The 18,477-nt window shown below is 45.9% G+C and overlaps 1 protein-coding gene across 1 annotated transcript in view; it reads left to right on the plus strand.

The window, feature by feature from the left end:
• The first annotated feature begins 4,800 nt into the window (after positions 1-4,800).
• The window catches only part of KCTD7 (potassium channel tetramerization domain containing 7), a 45,518-nt gene continuing 31,841 nt past the window's right edge, over positions 4,801-18,477 (plus strand). The window contains exon 1 of the mRNA XM_073558934.1: positions 4,801-5,158. Within this exon, the coding sequence (XP_073415035.1) occupies positions 5,009-5,158 (150 nt within the window). The 5' untranslated portion in view covers positions 4,801-5,008. The remainder of the gene's footprint in view (positions 5,159-18,477) is intronic.

Consider the following 18,477-nt stretch of genomic DNA (forward strand, 5'->3'; position numbering starts at 1 on the left):
TATGGCACTGTACTCTCGGTATGTCGGTATTAGTGACCATTACTTTGGTCTGCACAGCTGTATGGCACTGTACTCTCGGTATGGTGGTATTAGTGACCATTACTTTGGTCTGCACAGCTGTATGGCACTGTACTCTCGGTATGGCGGTATTAGTGATCATTACTTTGGTCTGCACAGCTGTATGGCACTGTACTCTCGGTATGGCGGTATTAGTGACTATTACTTTGGTCCCCACAGCTGTATGGCACTGTACTCTCGGTATGGCGGTATTAGTGACCATTACTTTGGTCCTCACAGCTGTATGGCACTGTACTCTCGGTATGGCGGTATTAGTGACTATTACTTTGGTCCCCACAGCTGTATGGCACTGTACTCTCGGTATGGCGGTACTAGTGACCATTACTTTGGTCTGCACAGCTGTATGGCACTGTACTCTCGGTATGGCTGTATTAGTGACCATTACTTTGGTCCGCACAGCTGTATGGCACTGTGCTCTCGGTATGGTGGTATTAGTGACTATTACTTTGGTCTGCACAGCTGTATGGCACTGTACTCTCGGTATGGCGGTATTAGTGACTATTACTTTGGTCCTCACGGCTGTATGGCACTGTACTCTCGGTATGGCGGTATTAGTGACTATTACTTTGGTCTCCACAGCTGTATGGCACTGTACTCTCGGTATGGTGGTATTAGTGACTATTACTTTGGTCTGCACAGCTGTATGGCACTGTACTCTCGGTATGGCGGTATTAGTGACTATTTCTTTGGTCCCCACAGCTGTATGGCACTGTACTCTCGGTATGGTGGTATTAGTGACTATTACTTTGGTCCCCACAGCTGTATGGCACTGTGCTCTCGGTCTGGTGGTATTAGTGACTATTACTTTGGTCTGCACAGCTGTATGGCACTGTACCCTCGGTATGGCGGTATTAGTGACTATTACTTTGGTCCTCACAGCTGTATGGCACTGTGCTCTCGGTATGGCGGTATTAGTGACCATTACTTTGGTCTGCACAGCTGTATGGCACTGTGCTCTCGGTATGGCGGTATTAGTGACTATTACTTTGGTCCGCACAGCTGTATGGCACTGTACTCTCGGTATGGCGGTATTAGTGACCATTACTTTGGTCTGCACAGCTGTATGGCACTGTACTCTCGGTATGGCGGTATTAGTGACTATTACTTTGGTCTGCACAGCTGTATGGCACTGTACTCTCGGTATGGCGGTATTAGTGACCATTACTTTGGTCTGCACAGCTGTATGGCACTGTGCTCTCGGTATGGCGGTATTAGTGACTATTACTTTGGTCTGCACAGCTGTATGGCACTGTACTCTCGGTATGGCGGTATTAGTGACTATTACTTTGGTCTGCACAGCTGTATGGCATTGTACTCTCGGTATGGCTGTATTAGTGACCATTACTTTGGTCCCCACAGCTGTATGGCACTGTACTCTCGGTATGGCGGTATTAGTGACCATTACTTTGGTCCCCACAGCTGTATGGCACTGTACTCTCGGTATGGCGGTATTAGTGACTATTACTTTGGTCTGCACAGCTGTATGGCACTGTATTCTCGGTATGGCGGTATTAGTGACTATTACTTTGGTCCCCACAGCTGTATGGCACTGTACTCTTGGTATGGCGGTATTAGTGACCATTACTTTGGTCTGCACAGCTGTATGGCACTGTACTCTCGGTATGGTGGTATTAGTGACCATTACTTTGGTCTGCACAGCTGTATGGCACTGTACTCTCGGTATGGCGGTATTAGTGACCATTACTTTGGTCTGCACAGCTGTATGGCACTGTACTCTCGGTATGGCGGTATTAGTGACTATTACTTTGGTCCCCACAGCTGTATGGCACTGTACTCTCGGTATGGCGGTATTAGTGACCATTACTTTGGTCCTCACAGCTGTATGGCACTGTACTCTCGGTATGGCGGTATTAGTGACTATTACTTTGGTCCCCACAGCTGTATGGCACTGTACTCTCGGTATGGCGGTATTAGTGACTATTACTTTGGTCCCCACAGCTGTATGGCACTGTGCTCTCGGTATGGCGGTATTAGTGACTATTACTTTGGTCCTCACAGCTGTATGGCACTGTGCTCTCGGTATGGCGGTATTGGTGACCATTACTTTGGTCCCCACAGCTGTATGGCACTGTACTCTCGGTATGGCGGTATTGGTGACCATTACTTTGGTCCCCACAGCTGTATGGCACTGTACTCTCGGTATGGCGGTATTGGTGACCATTACTTTGGTCTGCACAGCTGTATGGCACTGTGCTCTCGGTATGGCGGTATGAGCGACTATTACTTTGGTCCGCACAGCTGTATGGCACTGTACTCTCGGTATGGCGGTATTAGTGACTATTACTTTGGTCTGCACAGCTGTATGGCACTGTACTCTCGGTATGGCGGTATTGGTGACCATTACTTTGGTCCCCACAGCTGTATGGCACTGTACTCTCGGTATGGCGGTATTAGTGACTATTACTTTGGTCTGCACAGCTGTATGGCACTGTACTCTCGGTATGGCGGTATTGGTGACCATTACTTTGGTCCCCACAGCTGTATGGCACTGTACTCTCGGTATGGCGGTATTGGTGACCATTACTTTGGTCTGCACAGCTGTATGGCCCTGTACTCTCGGTATGGCGGTATTAGTGACCATTACTTTGGTCTGCACAGCTGTATGGCACTGTACTCTCGGTATGGCGGTATTAGTGACTATTACTTTGGTCCCCACAGCTGTATGGCACTGTACTCTCGGTATGGCGGTATTAGTGACCATTACTTTGGTCCTCACAGCTGTATGGCACTGTACTCTCGGTATGGCGGTATTAGTGACTATTACTTTGGTCCCCACAGCTGTATGGCACTGTACTCTCGGTATGGCGGTATTAGTGACTATTACTTTGGTCCCCACAGCTGTATGGCACTGTGCTCTCGGTATGGCGGTATTAGTGACTATTACTTTGGTCCTCACAGCTGTATGGCACTGTGCTCTCGGTATGCCGGTATTGGTGACCATTACTTTGGTCCCCACAGCTGTATGGCACTGTACTCTCGGTATGGCGGTATTGGTGACCATTACTTTGGTCCCCACAGCTGTATGGCACTGTACTCTCGGTATGGCGGTATTGGTGACCATTACTTTGGTCCCCACAGCTGTATGGCACTGTACTCTCGGTATGGCGGTATTGGTGACCATTACTTTGGTCTGCACAGCTGTATGGCACTGTGCTCTCGGTATGGCGGTATGAGCGACTATTACTTTGGTCCGCACAGCTGTATGGCACTGTACTCTCGGTATGGCGGTATTAGTGACTATTACTTTGGTCTGCACAGCTGTATGGCACTGTACTCTCGGTATGGCGGTATTGGTGACCATTACTTTGGTCCCCACAGCTGTATGGCACTGTACTCTCGGTATGGCGGTATTAGTGACTATTACTTTGGTCTGCACAGCTGTATGGCACTGTACTCTCGGTATGGCGGTATTAGTGACTATTACTTTGGTACCCACAGCTGTATGGCACTGTACTCTCGGTATGGCGGTATTAGTGACCATTACTTTGGTCCTCACAGCTGTATGGCACTGTACTCTCGGTATGGCGGTATTAGTGACTATTACTTTGGTCCCCACAGCTGTATGGCACTGTACTCTCGGTATGGCGGTATTAGTGACTATTACTTTGGTCCCCACAGCTGTATGGCACTGTGCTCTCGGTATGGCAGTATTAGTGACTATTACTTTGGTCCTCACAGCTGTATGGCACTGTGCTCTCGGTATGGCGGTATTGGTGACCATTACTTTGGTCCCCACAGCTGTATGGCACTGTACTCTCGGTATGGCGGTATTGGTGACCATTACTTTGGTCCCCACAGCTGTATGGCACTGTACTCTCGGTATGGCGGTATTGGTGACCATTACTTTGGTCCCCACAGCTGTATGGCACTGTACTCTCGGTATGGCGGTATTGGTGACCATTACTTTGGTCTGCACAGCTGTATGGCACTGTGCTCTCGGTATGGCGGTATGAGCGACTATTACTTTGGTCCGCACAGCTGTATGGCACTGTACTCTCGGTATGGCGGTATTAGTGACTATTACTTTGGTCTGCACAGCTGTATGGCACTGTACTCTCGGTATGGCGGTATTGGTGACCATTACTTTGGTCCCCACAGCTGTATGGCACTGTACTCTCGGTATGGCGGTATTGGTGACCATTACTTTGGTCCCCACAGGTGTATGGCACTGTACTCCCGGTATGGCGGTATTGGTGACCATTACTTTGGTCCCCACAGCTGTATGGCACTGTACTCTCGGTATGGCGGTATTGGTGACCATTACTTTGGTCCCCACAGGTGTATGGCACTGTACTCTCGGTATGGCGGTATTGGTGACCATTACTTTGGTCCCCACAGCTGTATGGCACTGTACTCTCGGTATGGCGGTATTGGTGACCATTACTTTGGTCCCCACAGCTGTATGGCACTGTACTCTCGGTATGGCGGTATTGGTGACCATTACTTTGGTCTGCACAGCTGTATGGCACTGTACTCTCGGCTTTGCGGTATTATTTTGGTCCCCACCGCTGCACGGTGTATTATTTCGGCCCTATAACGGTATAGGGCAGTGTTATAGGAGGCCCCACTCAGTGTCAGCTCTCGGGAGTGGGACAGTCATGTGCGGCCACTTGTGGACACGATGGTGGCACATTAGGAAGGCGCCTGAGGCGCAGATAGTGACAGGAGACGGAGAGGAAACAAACCAGCCACGTGACGTTCCCGGGAGCCGCAGAGCCCGCCCTGTGACGTCAGCAGACAAGACCCGGGGTGATGCTAGATACAGTGTGTACAGACAGGTCACATAACCGACACACACCTCCACGGGCACAGCATGAGTGCCAGGCAGCTGTGACCCGCCAGTGCCCGCACCACTGCACAGCCCTCCCCCAGCTCTGACACGTGAGGCCCGGCACAGAAGCCTAGAGGGATGGTGGTAGTTTCGGGGCAGTTTGAAGACAGAGGGACCCCGGATGATGCCATGTCGAGCTCTGATGCTGAAGATGAGCTGATCGAGCCAGCCACCCCCACCCCGAGCAGCGCCACCTTCTCCCTGCACGGAAAGCTGCCCCCGCCGCAGGTAGGTGTGCGCCGGGCTCCTAGCGGGCTGTGTGGCGGAGCTCTAGCCCAGCTCTCCATCTTCTGGCCTTCGCAGGCACCCATTGGCTGGGGCAGGGCGAGCGCACAGGGATTGGTACCTTCATGGGCCCTCTCCAGGGTGGGCAGCATGGAGGCTGGGGGTGCTGCCCAGTGCCAGGCAGGTGTATTATCAAATACAGGGAGGATAGCATCTAAAATATCTAATATAACAAAGTAATATAAATATGTCAAATTAAGGCATAATATAAAATGGAGTCTAAAATATTGTAAAAATGTAAAGTATAATAGAATAACTTGTTGTGTAAAATAGAAATATTTAAAATTCATGTATAATGTAAGAACATAACATAAAATTATCAAAAATCAAGTACAATATAACATTTAGGTACAATATAAAATATAATCTAATACTGAAGTATAATATAAAAATCAAGTATAACAAATCTAAAATATTCAATATAATCTGAAATGCTCATTGGTGATAGGAATGTATGTAAGAACAGGATATTGGTGGTTGTCCTCTGACCTGAGATCTCAGGCTTATGGTGCACCAAACTTGGCATCGTTTGGTGACCTGGCATCTCTCACCATGGTGGGCCGGTGGGGTGTATGTGCCGCCACCACCACGCCCCCCAGCAGTTTGGGGGGGGGGGGATCACACATGGTCCTCAGAGCTAGAGCATGTATAGCCATTAATAGCAAGGAAAGTGGCATCCTGGCAGGAAGGATATTTGGGCACATTTCTCAAATTATGATTTATTAGATCTAGGTGGCATAACAATATTTCAATAGTGTCTGTTTTGGAACAATGCACCATGTTTATTCTTGTTCTCTAAGCTCCAGGGTCCCAAAGCAAAATCTGTAGCAGGGACCATCTGCCATGTTCCCTTTAGGCTGTGTGCCCACGTTGCGTTTTTGTAAGCGTTTCCGCAGCGTTTGTGCCAGCTCAGATGCTGCAGAAACGCTTAAAAGAAGCTTCACATTAATTTGCATGCGTTTTTGGCTTTTTCTCCTAATGCATGCGTTTTACGCTCAGGAATCGCTTAGCGTCTAAAAATGCAGCATGCTCATTAATTTCCGCATTGCTGAGCGTTTTTAGCCTTCCCCAATGCTCCCAGAAAATGCACGTCAAGAAACGCGCGGAAAAAAGACGCGCGTTTTCTGGGAAGGGGATCAGTTTCCTGAGCGTTTAAAAACGCTAACGTGGGCACATAGCCTTAGGCTACGTGATGAGCTTTCAGTGAGTTTTTAATGTTGCCGATTTTCTGCACTTAAGTAAGTTAGGTTACTTGAGTTTTTTTTTTTTTACGGTTTTTTTAGTTTTTTTTTTTACATGTGTTTTGACGCTGCGTTTTTTGTAACATGTTTTAAATAAAGCTGCTTTTATACTTTCTGGTATTTGGCTCTTTCAAACCTTCATTGATGTATTCAAGTCCGGATTACATGTGATTTTAATGGACTTCCATGGCAGAAATGCACTAAAAGCGCATATGTGGTTTTTTTTGTCCTGTGGATTTTCAGCATCTAGTATAAGTCTATGGGGAAATCCACACAATACTTAGCGTGGTCGCAAGAGAAACTGACATGTCGCGGATTTGAAACACGCACCACAGGGCGGTATACGCTGAGTAACAAAGCGCAGAGGGCATGAAGGTTTCTATACATCCCATCCACTTTGCGGAACCGTAAGACGCTGCGTTTTAGATGTAGTGTAAATTCGCGGCATCAAAAACTCATTGTGGGCACACAGCCTTAAAATCTTAGTTTTTTCTTACAGGGGTTATAGAGCCTTTGACCTGCTCGACCCAGGGGCGTCTGGTAGCCCTGCGCCCTCCATGGATCTGCCCTGAATACGGATCTAATAAGAGTTTTGTAAGAGACGCATAACGGTTGTTTATGCCATTGTGGCCATTAGCCGGCATTTATTATGTAGCACACATGATAAAATCAGTGCAGTTTAAGGCAACATTGCTGTCAACTTTCCCTGTCTGAGGTGTTCTCCTGTTCTTTTCCTCTAAGGTTTTGTGCTTTACTTGTAAACATTTATTCTTCCACCATATTAGTCATTCTCCTTGTTAAAGCAACATCAAGGACTGGATAGATTTACAGTGAGGTACCATGACATTATCCCATATACAGTGTTAGGAGAAGCAGCACATTTATTGTCTGTCAGCGGAAATGCAAAAAATCATCTTCTCCCCATATAGTTATGGTCACCATGAGGATATATCTGAACCTGTGTCTTCTGTGTCCATTTAGAATGTGCGCAAGGAAAGCTCCCGTCACATATCTAATTCTAACATCCCTTCCAAAAGCCTCCATGCAGGCGGCATGCATTGGGGTTTCCATCTATTACTGTATAGAATAGTGCAGCACATTGGTGCCCATAGCACGCTTTCTTAATTTTATTTGTTTTTCACAATAGAGGTCTAATTGTGACAGATGCCACCAGCCTCTGTTAAACGTGTATAGAGAACTTTTATAAGTTTAAAGGGATATTCTGAGGTTTGGAAGGGGATAACTGTCTCATTTCTTGGGGGTGACTGCTGAGACCTCCACTGATTCTGAGGTTTGTGACACTGAAGATCCCCGAGCCAAGGTTTGTGATTCTCAGCGCAGCTCCATTCATTCTTATGGAAGGGACAAAGACCAGCTGATTGCAGCGCTTGGCTATCTCCAGCGGTGCTATTAAGAATTAATGGTTAGGGAATAACTTACAATCTTGAGAATACCCTTTTATTGAGAGGAAGAAACAGCATGGAAGAGCATAATAGATTCCCAACATAGTGTAATTTTCTGCTGTTTTTATCGCATGTTTTCTGCCTGTATGTGCACACAGTTTCTTTTAAATTGGGGTGAACCTGCTGACTTTTCCAAGAGGAAGATGCTTCAGGCCATGTTGATGTTATTTGCCATGAAGCATCTTTTTTGCGTATTTTTGGTCATTTTCGGAGAACTCGCTTCATCATTTTTGACTGTCATCAGTTTTTTTTTGAGCATTTTACAATAGTTTTTGTGGCATGGACAAGACCTCTGTATCGATGCAAGTCAATGTCCTGGTGGAAGTGAGCACACAGCTTCCGTGCTTTCTGCAGCAGCTTACCCAGGCCAAGATAGTGGCAAAGAAATCGCTGTATCACCGGGTTGAGGACATGAGTCATGCAAGGCACGTGTGTGAACTTGCCTCGGCATAGGGCCGCCACCATGTTCGCAGCATTATCAGACACAGCCTTTCCTGGTTGCAGGTTCAGCGGAGACGGACATTGCTCAAACTTGGCTAGGAGAGCTGTCCATAACTCTTCAGCCCTATGACTGCGATCTCCAAGGCATATCAATTTTAACATTGTCTGATTTGCAGTGAGCCCTGGCTGCACAGTACGGAGGTGATGGGGATTCGCTTTGCACAGTTGGAATGCGTGTCTCGTTAAGGCAGTGGTTGAGGGTGCAGGTGGAGGCCCTACAGGAGGTTGAGGAGGCAGAAGCAACTGAGGAAGTGTGAAATACAGAGGTTTATCCTGCAAGCTTTGGGGATTCCAAAACTTGTGGAGCATCCCCTTCCCCACCTGCCCCCACAGAGTCAACAAGTGGCCAATCAGTGACATGTAAAGCCCTTGGCCTTGCTTACTTGTTCAAGTGTCTGTGGTGAAAGGCACCCTGGCAGACATAGATTTAGTCAAGGAACAGGTGATGTCTGCAACATGCTGGTGTAGCGCAGGCACATGGAGACTGGGCAACTGGTACTGGGAAACTGTGAAGGCCATCAGCTTTCAGAAAGCGTCTATCTACGGGTTGAAAGGCAGCATTTCCGTGGTCAACAGATTAGATATGGTGGAGTTCAACCTCTTAGCTTTGTCATGTGTAGGAGGAAACAATCTTACACGTGACAACAACTGTGGGACCGTGGGCTGGCTCCAGTGCTGAGAGAGGGCGGAATACGGTGAACAAGACAAACTGCTGGACCGTAAGTGAGGTTCAGCAGAGATGTTACAGTTGATTGAGTAAACTTGCGGTATGCTTGTTCTCTGAGATTGGTCAAAAACAGCAGGCATGCCCACTTCTGTTACAGCTGAAGGGCTGTCACTCAGGCTGACTGGAGTGGGTAAATAATCGATGCAGATTATTTCCTCCTTCTGTGAATCTTTGGAGTACACTTCTGATGCCCATGGCATAGAATTTGTGAACAGCTCTGCATACTCATCCATTTGTTGTTCCCTACAGTCTGGCGGTTATAGAGTTGTGACGCAGGGGGAAGCAAGGGTAATTGGGGTGCCACCTCTGTGGACTGTACTGTGTGCAATGTTGAGGTGGAGGAAGAGGAGGAGAGGCCACATGAAGCTGCGATTACCATCCACTCAAGCACATGCTCTTTCTGGCCCTCATCAACAAGGCGTACCGCTGTGCGGCTGTTAAAGAAAGGTAATGGAGTAGCCCCTCCAGTAACAGTAGTTGTCAGTTGTGTTTGGATAGGACGTGACGGTGTTGGTTCACTAATGCTTTCACTAACATTATTTTGCTCAGATAGTGTTGTAGGAGCACACTATTAGCAGCAAAACCTACATTTTTTTACTCTGCACCAGCTCTGTTGAATTTCAGCAGCACTAAATGACAATGTGAAACACTGGTATTACATACCTGGTAATGTGTTTTTTCATGAGACATGACGGCACCACGAGAGAGGGGATCCGCCTAACAAGGACAGGAAACCTTCAAGATAAAAGGGGCGGCTCCTCTCTCCTCATCAGTTGTTTTACAGAGCACGAGAGCAACTCTGTAGGTTAGTGTACATATAAATAATACATCTTTTACACTACTAAATTTCCAACACCCAAGGGAGTGTGTAATGCTAATAATGCACCCAACTAATAATGTGATCAATAGGGAGGGAATATAAGGGTGCCGTCATGTCTCATGAAAAAACACATTACCGGGTATGTAATACCCGTGTTTTTCCATCATATATGACGGCACCACGAGAGAGTTACAGAGATTTGTATTCTCTTAGGGAGGAATCACTGCTTGTAACACTCTTCTGCGGAATGTGAGATCAGAGGTAGCAGATAGGTAGACGGAGAGAACTAAGTGGCCGCCTTACAGATTTGGTCGATGGAGGCGTCTCTCTCCGCCCAGGACGTCTTCATGGCCCTTGTGGAGTGGGCTTTTAGGCCCTCTGGAACAGCCCTGCCTGCACTACTATACGCTAGCATAATGGCCTCTCTCACTCATCTAGCTATAGTCTGTTTAGAGGCTTTAAGGCCCTTTCTTGCCCCCTGGTATGAGACAAATAAGGCCCTCTGTTTTCTCCAAGGTCTTGTTACCTCTAAATACATCTTCTAACGTCTAGGCAATGAAGCCTCTCCTTCTGGTTACTAGGGTTAGGACAAAAGGATGGTAAGACTATCTCCTGAGCCCTATGGAATTTTGATAGCACCTTGGGAAAGTATGCTGGATCTAATTTTAACACAACTCTGTCGTCCATGACCTGAGTGTAGGGAGGGTCTACTGTGAGTGCCACTAATAAGGCTGTTTTTAGTGTTAGAACTTTATCTGATGTTGTGTCTAGTGGTTCAAACGGACTGTCAGAGATGATGGGACTAAAATTTAGATCCCAAGGAGGAGGATTAGGGGACGGGACAGAGTCAGCTCTAGTACAGGCCCGGATAAACCTAGCCACCCACCTATTGTTTGCCAGGTCGCTATTGAATAAGGCTGCCAGGGCTGAGACGTGTACTTTGAGGGTACTGACAGCTAACCCCAATTCTAAACCTTTTTGCAGAAATTCCAGTACTGCCACTATCGGGACTTCCCCTTCCCGTATTGGGCCTGAGGTAGATAAGAATTTTTTCCATATCCTTCCATAAATTTTTGTAGTCACTGGTTTTCTGCTACTGAGTAAGGTGGATATTAACCCCGCTGAGAATCCCTTTTTCTCTAGTAGTGACCTTTCAAATTCCCGGCTGTCAAATGCAGGCCGGACTTCTGAGGGTGATTGAAAAGACCCTGTGTTAGAAGGTCGTGGTCCTCTGGGAGCACCTGTGGGTCTGTTACTGACATCACTGTCAGCCAGTAGAATCATGGTCTTTTCGGCCAAAAGGGAGCTATCATAATTACTCTGGCTCGGTCCTCCCTGATCTTCCTCAGAACTGCTGGAATGAGGCATATTGGAGGGAAGGCGTACAGGAGACCTGATGTCCACTCTATCCTGAAGGCATCTACTGCCAACGGTCTGTCTGCTGGGCTTAGGGATCAGAATTTCTGAACCTTCCTGTTGGCTTTTGAGGCGAAGAGATCTATGCTGGGTTTCCCCCACAGGTGCACTATCCGTTGAAAAATGGACTCTTTAGGCACCATTCTCCTTGCCTCAAGTGGTTCTTGCTCAGAAAGTCTGCCTTCAGGTTGTCCACGCCTCGGATATGCAGGGCCGATAATGAGAGGAACTGATGTTCCGCCAGTGTCAGGATCCTTTTTTGCTATCTGCATCAATGACTGAGAACAAGTACCTCCCTGGTGGTTTACATACGCGACCGCTGTTCGGTTGTCTGATAGGACTCTCACATGGTGTCCTCTTAGGTGTGTCAATCCTTTCAGTGCCCTTTTGATTGCTAGCAGTTCCCAATCGTTTGAGGATAGATTTCTTTCCTCCTGTGCCCATCGATCCTGGAGCCATTGTGTGTCTAGGTGGGCTCCCCACCCCCAAGGACTGGTGTCCATTGTGACTACCTTGGAGGCGGTGTATGTCCAGGGTACTCCTCTTGGAGAGGACTCTCTGTAACTACCACCTGAGTGACTGGAGTACAGCGCTGTGGAGTCGGAGTCGTGGAGTCGGAGTTAGTTTTGGTTGGAGTCGGAGTCGGTAGAAATGTACCGACTCCAGCTTTAAAAAAAAGTATTAATATTTCATAATTGAACTTTCATATGAATTTTATAAATGTTACTCAAATATATATGTTCTATCAAACTATGAACAACAGTGATAAGCAGTTCTGCTGGAGATAGAGACATTTCTTACTTCTTGTGTGTCACTGTTCTCCACTGCCCTTATCTAATCTTATACTTGGTTAACCTCATGCTGCCCCAACCCCCTACTTACAATGTATGAAACTGAAATTGAAAATGTGTTGCAAATTCTTAGTAGTAAAGCTCCTCCTCTAGACTAGATCATACTAGGTGTGCGTCTTCCAAGCATCTCACAGCTGCCTGCTGCTCAGAAGAGGAAGACTGTAAGAAGTATTATCCTTTCAACAAACTTTGCATCAGTTAACTGTGAGTACATGAGGAATAATAACAGTATTACTGACCACTATATCAGTTGTACGACCTGGCAATAATTTTGTACAATTGTTTTTAGGAAAAAAGATCACTCAAGATAGAAAACATTATGTCTGGCAGTGTATGACAAATGATCCAGACGAAAACAAATGCTGTGAAGCCAAGATGAGTGCATATTCAGGCAAAGATAAAAATGCTCCTACCAGAGCTTCTAATCTAAAGAGACATTTACAGCGCTTTCATCCAGAAGTACTGAAAGCAGTGGATGAGAAAGACTGCATCCAAACCAATGAACCAGTGCCCAGCTCTTCCAGCCAAACAAAGGAGCAGAGAACTTTGCAGCCATCAGTTGCAAGATATTTTGTCAGTGACAAAGTTACTGTGACAATGACAGTAGATACATTTAAAAAACAGATCATAGAGCTTGTTGTAAAGGATAGTGTGCCTATTTCATTATTTTCACGACCAGCTTTTATGTGTCTGAATGGGGAAATGGCCCGCAAGCTTGGTGTTTCTCTGGAGAGAGAGAGTATTAGAAAATTAGTAATCGAAGAAGCCTTTAAACAAAAGGAAGAACTTAAAAAAACTCTCAAGGGACGCTTTCTGTTTCTTAAAATGGATGCCTGCACACGTCACAGAGTGAACTATTTTGCCATCAATGTCCAATTTGTTTGTGACAAAAATGAAATAGTTACCAAGACATTGGCAGTAAAAGACACCAAAGCTCATCACACCAGTGAGTTTCTCCAGGTCTTGGTGGAAAAGGTTCTGCAAGACTATGAACTTAAAAAAGAGCAAGTTCTTTCTGTCGTAACTGACAATGCTTCAAATATGATAAGTACTATTAAGCTAATGAATGAGAGTAATGATGGTGACCAGCAGCTAGAAGAACATTCTTGGTCCACAGACACAGAAATGTTTGAAATAGAGGAACACAGTATTGTAACTGAGGAGCAAACTGAAGTTGCTTCAGATGAACAGCAACATGATAGTTTAGATGATCTTGTTGAAACTGTGTCAATATGTTCTTTCATTCATCACATGCGCTGTGTTGTGCATATGCTACAGCTGGCTATAAGAGACAGTCTGCAAGAAGGACATGCTGCTGCACTGCTTGGCAAGGTGAGAAAATTGGCTACTGTTGCCAGAACCCCTAAAGTTGACTCAATTTTGAAGAGACGTGCTGGAAAAGGGGCAATTATTGATCAAGCCACACGATGGGGCAGTACTTACTTAATGATTCAGCGCTTGGTTGAACTGAAAACCTTTCTTGTAGACATGGCTAACCCTCAACTGACGCTAAATGAAAGTCAGTGGAATCAGGTGACTGAGCTGGAAAAATTGCTAGAGCACCCATTTACAGTGACTAAAAAATTACAAGCAGAGGACTTAACTCCAGGTATTTTCTTAAAGGAGTGGAAGAACCTGATGTTTCGCCTGTCCCAAAGAGGAGGGTTAATTGCAAGTGGCATTGCTACATCAATGAAACGGAGAGAGGAGCTACTATTACAAAATAACATTCTTTCGGCAGCTGTTTATGTAGACCCAATGCATTGGATTCTTCTAGATGATCAACAGCTAAGTAAAGGAAAAGAAGCTCTGTTTGAAATAGCAGTAAGGATGAAAGGGTTGCAGAACAGTCAGGAGGAACAAGAAGAATTTGGTCGTCCTGCCACATCTTCACCCTCATCATCAACTGATGAAGAATTTAATTTCGAAAAATGTTTGGATCACAAGGACCGTGCAAAGCGTTCCCGCATAGAAGAAGAGTCATCCCCATCAAGGAACACAGCCAGTACATTTCAGCAAAATTTTTCATGTGCACTAAAAGAAATTGAGAAATTTGACCGTTCATCAAAAATAACAGTGCAACAAGCGATTCCTCTGTATCCTGACATTGTCAGAGATGTTGCCTGAGTGGTTACTGCTTTGCCACCAACACAAGTTAGTGTAGAGAGGTTGTTCTCTGCTCTCAAAGTAATTAGATCAGATTTGAGGGCATCCATGAAGGAGGATCTGACAGGCAATACTTTTTCTGAGGACAAATTTATAGATTTCTTCTTATTAACTGCATAAAAGTGTTAATTGCATATTTACTTACAGTTTAGAAAAGTTTATAAAAGTTATTTGCTATATTCTAATTGTATTCTAATAAATGTAGTTTTTGCTCTAAGTGGTCTGATTACTTATATGATGGTGAGAAACTGAATAAGCACGATGTTTAATATTTTACAACAGTAAATTTGTTATGAATTGGCCATTTATGAAGGAGTCGGAGCCGGAGTCGGAGCCGGAGTTGGAGCCTGATAAAATCCAGGAGTCGGAGTCGCAACTGTGGCTTACCGACTCCACAGCCCTGAGTACAGGGTACGGGAGGGTGAGCTTCTGCTCTAACTGTCCCTGAAGCCTCAGGTCGTTGTGTAGCAAACACCACTGAAGTTCTCTTGTGTGGAACTGGGCCCATTTCACTGCCAGTTTTCAGGAGGTTAGGGACCCCAAAACTGACATGGCCCTTCTCAGTCATTTCTGTTTTTTTTAATGTGGTCATAATTAAATTTTCGATCTTTTCTTCTTTCTCCTCTGGGAGGCAACACTCCTGCACAACTGAGTCCATTGTTAATCCTAAAAATTTCTGGATCATTGCTGGTTCTAGTTTGGATTTTTTGAGGTTCAGCTGCCATCCCAGCGTCTGTGTCTTCATCACCATTTTGACTTGTTCTTGACAGTGAGAGAAATGATAATTACTTACCGGTAATTTGATTTTCCAGAGCCATGAGAGCACCGCACATGAGAGTTGGTATCAGCCCCCAGGAACGGGAAACCTGTAGCAGAGATAAAAGAAGGGGGCGGCGCCTCTCTCCTCAGTTTGTTTCAGAGTATGCAAGGTAACCGCCTTATTAGCTGACATGTATTGTTTACGTCACTCTTACCACCTTCTTTTGATATATTATCTATTATATATTTCTATATATATTTTCCCCATATATACATATATTTGTGCACCACACAACCATCACCGAGATAGGGCGGGAACAATGCGGTGCTGTCATGGCTCTGGAAAATCAAATTACCGGTAAGTAATTATCATTTTTTCCCTTCCCCATGACAGCACCGCACATGAGAGGAAAGATAGCAGAGACTCCTAGGGTGGGACAACAGCAGATAACACTTCTCCCCAAAGGCAAGATTTGAGAGCCCTAGGACTAGCCTATAGTGTTGGAAGAAAGTAGATGGTGAAGACCATATTGCTGCTTTACAAGTCTGTTCTACAGATGCCTTTGCCCTTTCGGTCCAGGATGTGGCTATGGCCCTTGTAGAGTGAGCCGTTACACCCAGTGGGGGAGTCTGACCTGATGAACGTAGCCATCGTGCAATGGTTGATTTTGAAGCCTTTTTTCCCCGTTTGTCCCCTGGAAGGAGACAAAAAGGGCCGAAGACTATCGCCATAATTTTGCGACCTCTATAAATTGGAGTAGGCAACGTCTGACATCCAAGCAGTGAAAGGTTTGCTCTCCCTGGGATTTTTGGTTGGCATAAAACGAGGGCAAAATTATTTCCTGGTCCCTGTGAATTTTGGAATTGACCTCCGGGAGGAAGGCTGGGTCAGTTATGATTACTCTGTCATCCAGAAAGGTAGCGTATGGGGGATTTACAGAGATAGCTTGCAGCTTACAGACACGTCGAGCTGAAGTCAGGGCACTAGGAGTACTGTTTTCAACGTTAATGCCTTTACCGAAGTGGAAGTAATAGGCTCAAAAGGAGGAGGAGATGTTAGGGCATTTAACACTAAATTTAGATCCCAGGGAGCTACCTTAGTCAGTAATTTGAGGGTCTGGTTGTGATGGAGGCTCAAATGAACCTATAGACCCAAGGGTAATCGTAAAGTTTTTGGTCAAACAACGCACCCAGGGCAGATACTTGCACTTTTAGTGTGCTCGTGGACAACCCTCTTTCTAGCCCTTTTTGGAGGAATTCCAGGATTTCTTATTTGAACTTCCTGGCTCGTTTTGGATAACTGTCAGCCTGAGAACTCCAGGAACTTTTCCAAAATTTTTTGGTACTTGATTGCGGTTACTTTTTTCCTGCTAGTGAGCAGGGTGGTCACCAAGGACCTGAGGATCCCTTTGCTAAAAGGAGTCCCCTCAAGTTCCATGCGGTGAGATGGAGTCTGTGCACTTGAGGATGTAGTACTGGGCCATGGTGAAGTAGATTCGGGATATCCAGGAGGATCCATGGGTCCGAGATAGACATGCGCCTGAGTCATGTAACCTATGCACTTTTTGGCCAGAATGGCGTGATAAGATTTACTCGTGCCTTGTCTTCTCGAATCTTTCCCAGGATTATTGGAATCAGCGGAAATGCATAAGCTAGGCAAAATTCCCAGCGGTGTAGCAGTGCATCCACCCCTTCTGGGTGTTCTCTTGAGTTTAGAGAGTAGAACCTGTTTACTTTCCAATTCCTTCTTGTGGCAACCAGATTCACTTCTGGTGTGCCACAGACAGCACAGACTCTCCCAAATATCTCCAGATTTAGGGACCACTCCCCCTGGTGTAATACATGCCGGCTTAACAAGTCAGCCAGAAGATTGTCTGTCCCTTTCAAATGTGTCTCCGTCAGGGACAGAAGATTGTTTTCTGCCCACATGAATAATTTTTTTGGCTTCTGCCATCAGAAATGTTGACTGTGTACCCCCTTGTCGGTTTATGTAGGCTATGGCCGTACTGTTGTCGGATAAAATTGCAATATGTTTTCCTTGGATTTCTTCTTTTTCCTGAATTGCCCCCTTTACAGCTGCCAGTTCTTTTAAACTGGAGGTTGCTGTCTTTATTGAAGGGTTCCCATTGGCCCTGTAGAATTCGGTCCGCTAGGTGTGCTCCCCAACCTAACGGACTTGTGTCCGTGGTTAGCACCACCGGGTTCTGAACAGACCAGGGTACTGCCCTGCTTAAGTTTTTGGCGCTCAGCCACCATTTTAACGAGTTGTGAACATGTGGCGACAAGACTATCTCCCGATTCAAATTGCAAGGGTATTTTCCCTGCTCGGTCAAAATCTGCCACTGTAATTTAATTTTTTTTTTTTTTTTTTGTGTGGCTTTGTGATCACCGGGATTATCGCTGTTTAAGGGACCTAGAAGTGACATCGCCCCTCTTACCGATATGGCCTGACCAGGTTGTATTTGTTGTACTTTTGATGAACGGTCCGACTCTTCCTCTCTGGGAGGACACATTGTTGTTTGACTGAATCTAACTGAATTCAGAGGAATTCTTGTCTGGTCCGGACCAACCTTGATTTTTTTTTTTTTAGGCTTACCATCCAGCCTAACCTGGTTAATATCTCCAATACTTTTGTGACTGCCTCTCCACAATTCTCTTGTTGTTCCCCACGACGAGGACATCGTCCAAATAGGGTACTAGCAGTATGTTTCCTTTTCTCACACGGAACGTCATCTCTGAGATGATCTTTGTGAATATGCGAGGGGCCCATGACACCCCGAAGGGAAGGCATTGATTTTGAAGGTGAGTGGGGACCTGAGCAATCTCCACTCCCCCTTAGGTATTGCAGATGTTCTCCTTTAAATGCATGACCCCAGACCTGTGAGCGCTGGCTGGTCTCCAATTTGGGTCCCAGCCAAGGCTCAAGCTGTTTGACGGCTGCCACCTGACAAATGCACTCACGCTCAGTCTAGAATGGCCGGTGGCCCATATTGGCACATGGTAGTAAGCATTGGTTAGATCCACTAATGCCCTGTAACAGCCCAGGCCGAGTAACCTTACCAATTTTAGGGTGCTCGCCGATTTTAAAGTTTCCATTTTGAAGCTATCCGCACGGATAACAGATCAATGCTCTCACGTTGAATATTGTTCTCAATGGACTGTCTGGCTTTGGCGTGAGGAACAGGGTGCGGTAGAATCCATTTCCTATTTGGTGGTGTGGTACTTTTATCAGTACTTACTTTTGTATGAGGAGCTAAACCTCCTCTATCATGGCCTGGTTCTTTTTGTCACATGTGTCATTTTTATTCACTACGGCGG

Source organism: Dendrobates tinctorius, unplaced genomic scaffold, assembly GCF_039654945.1.
Source record: "Dendrobates tinctorius isolate UK_male_01 unplaced genomic scaffold, ASM3965494v1 ptg000263l, whole genome shotgun sequence".
In the NCBI taxonomy this organism is placed as follows: Eukaryota; Metazoa; Chordata; class Amphibia; order Anura; family Dendrobatidae; genus Dendrobates; species Dendrobates tinctorius.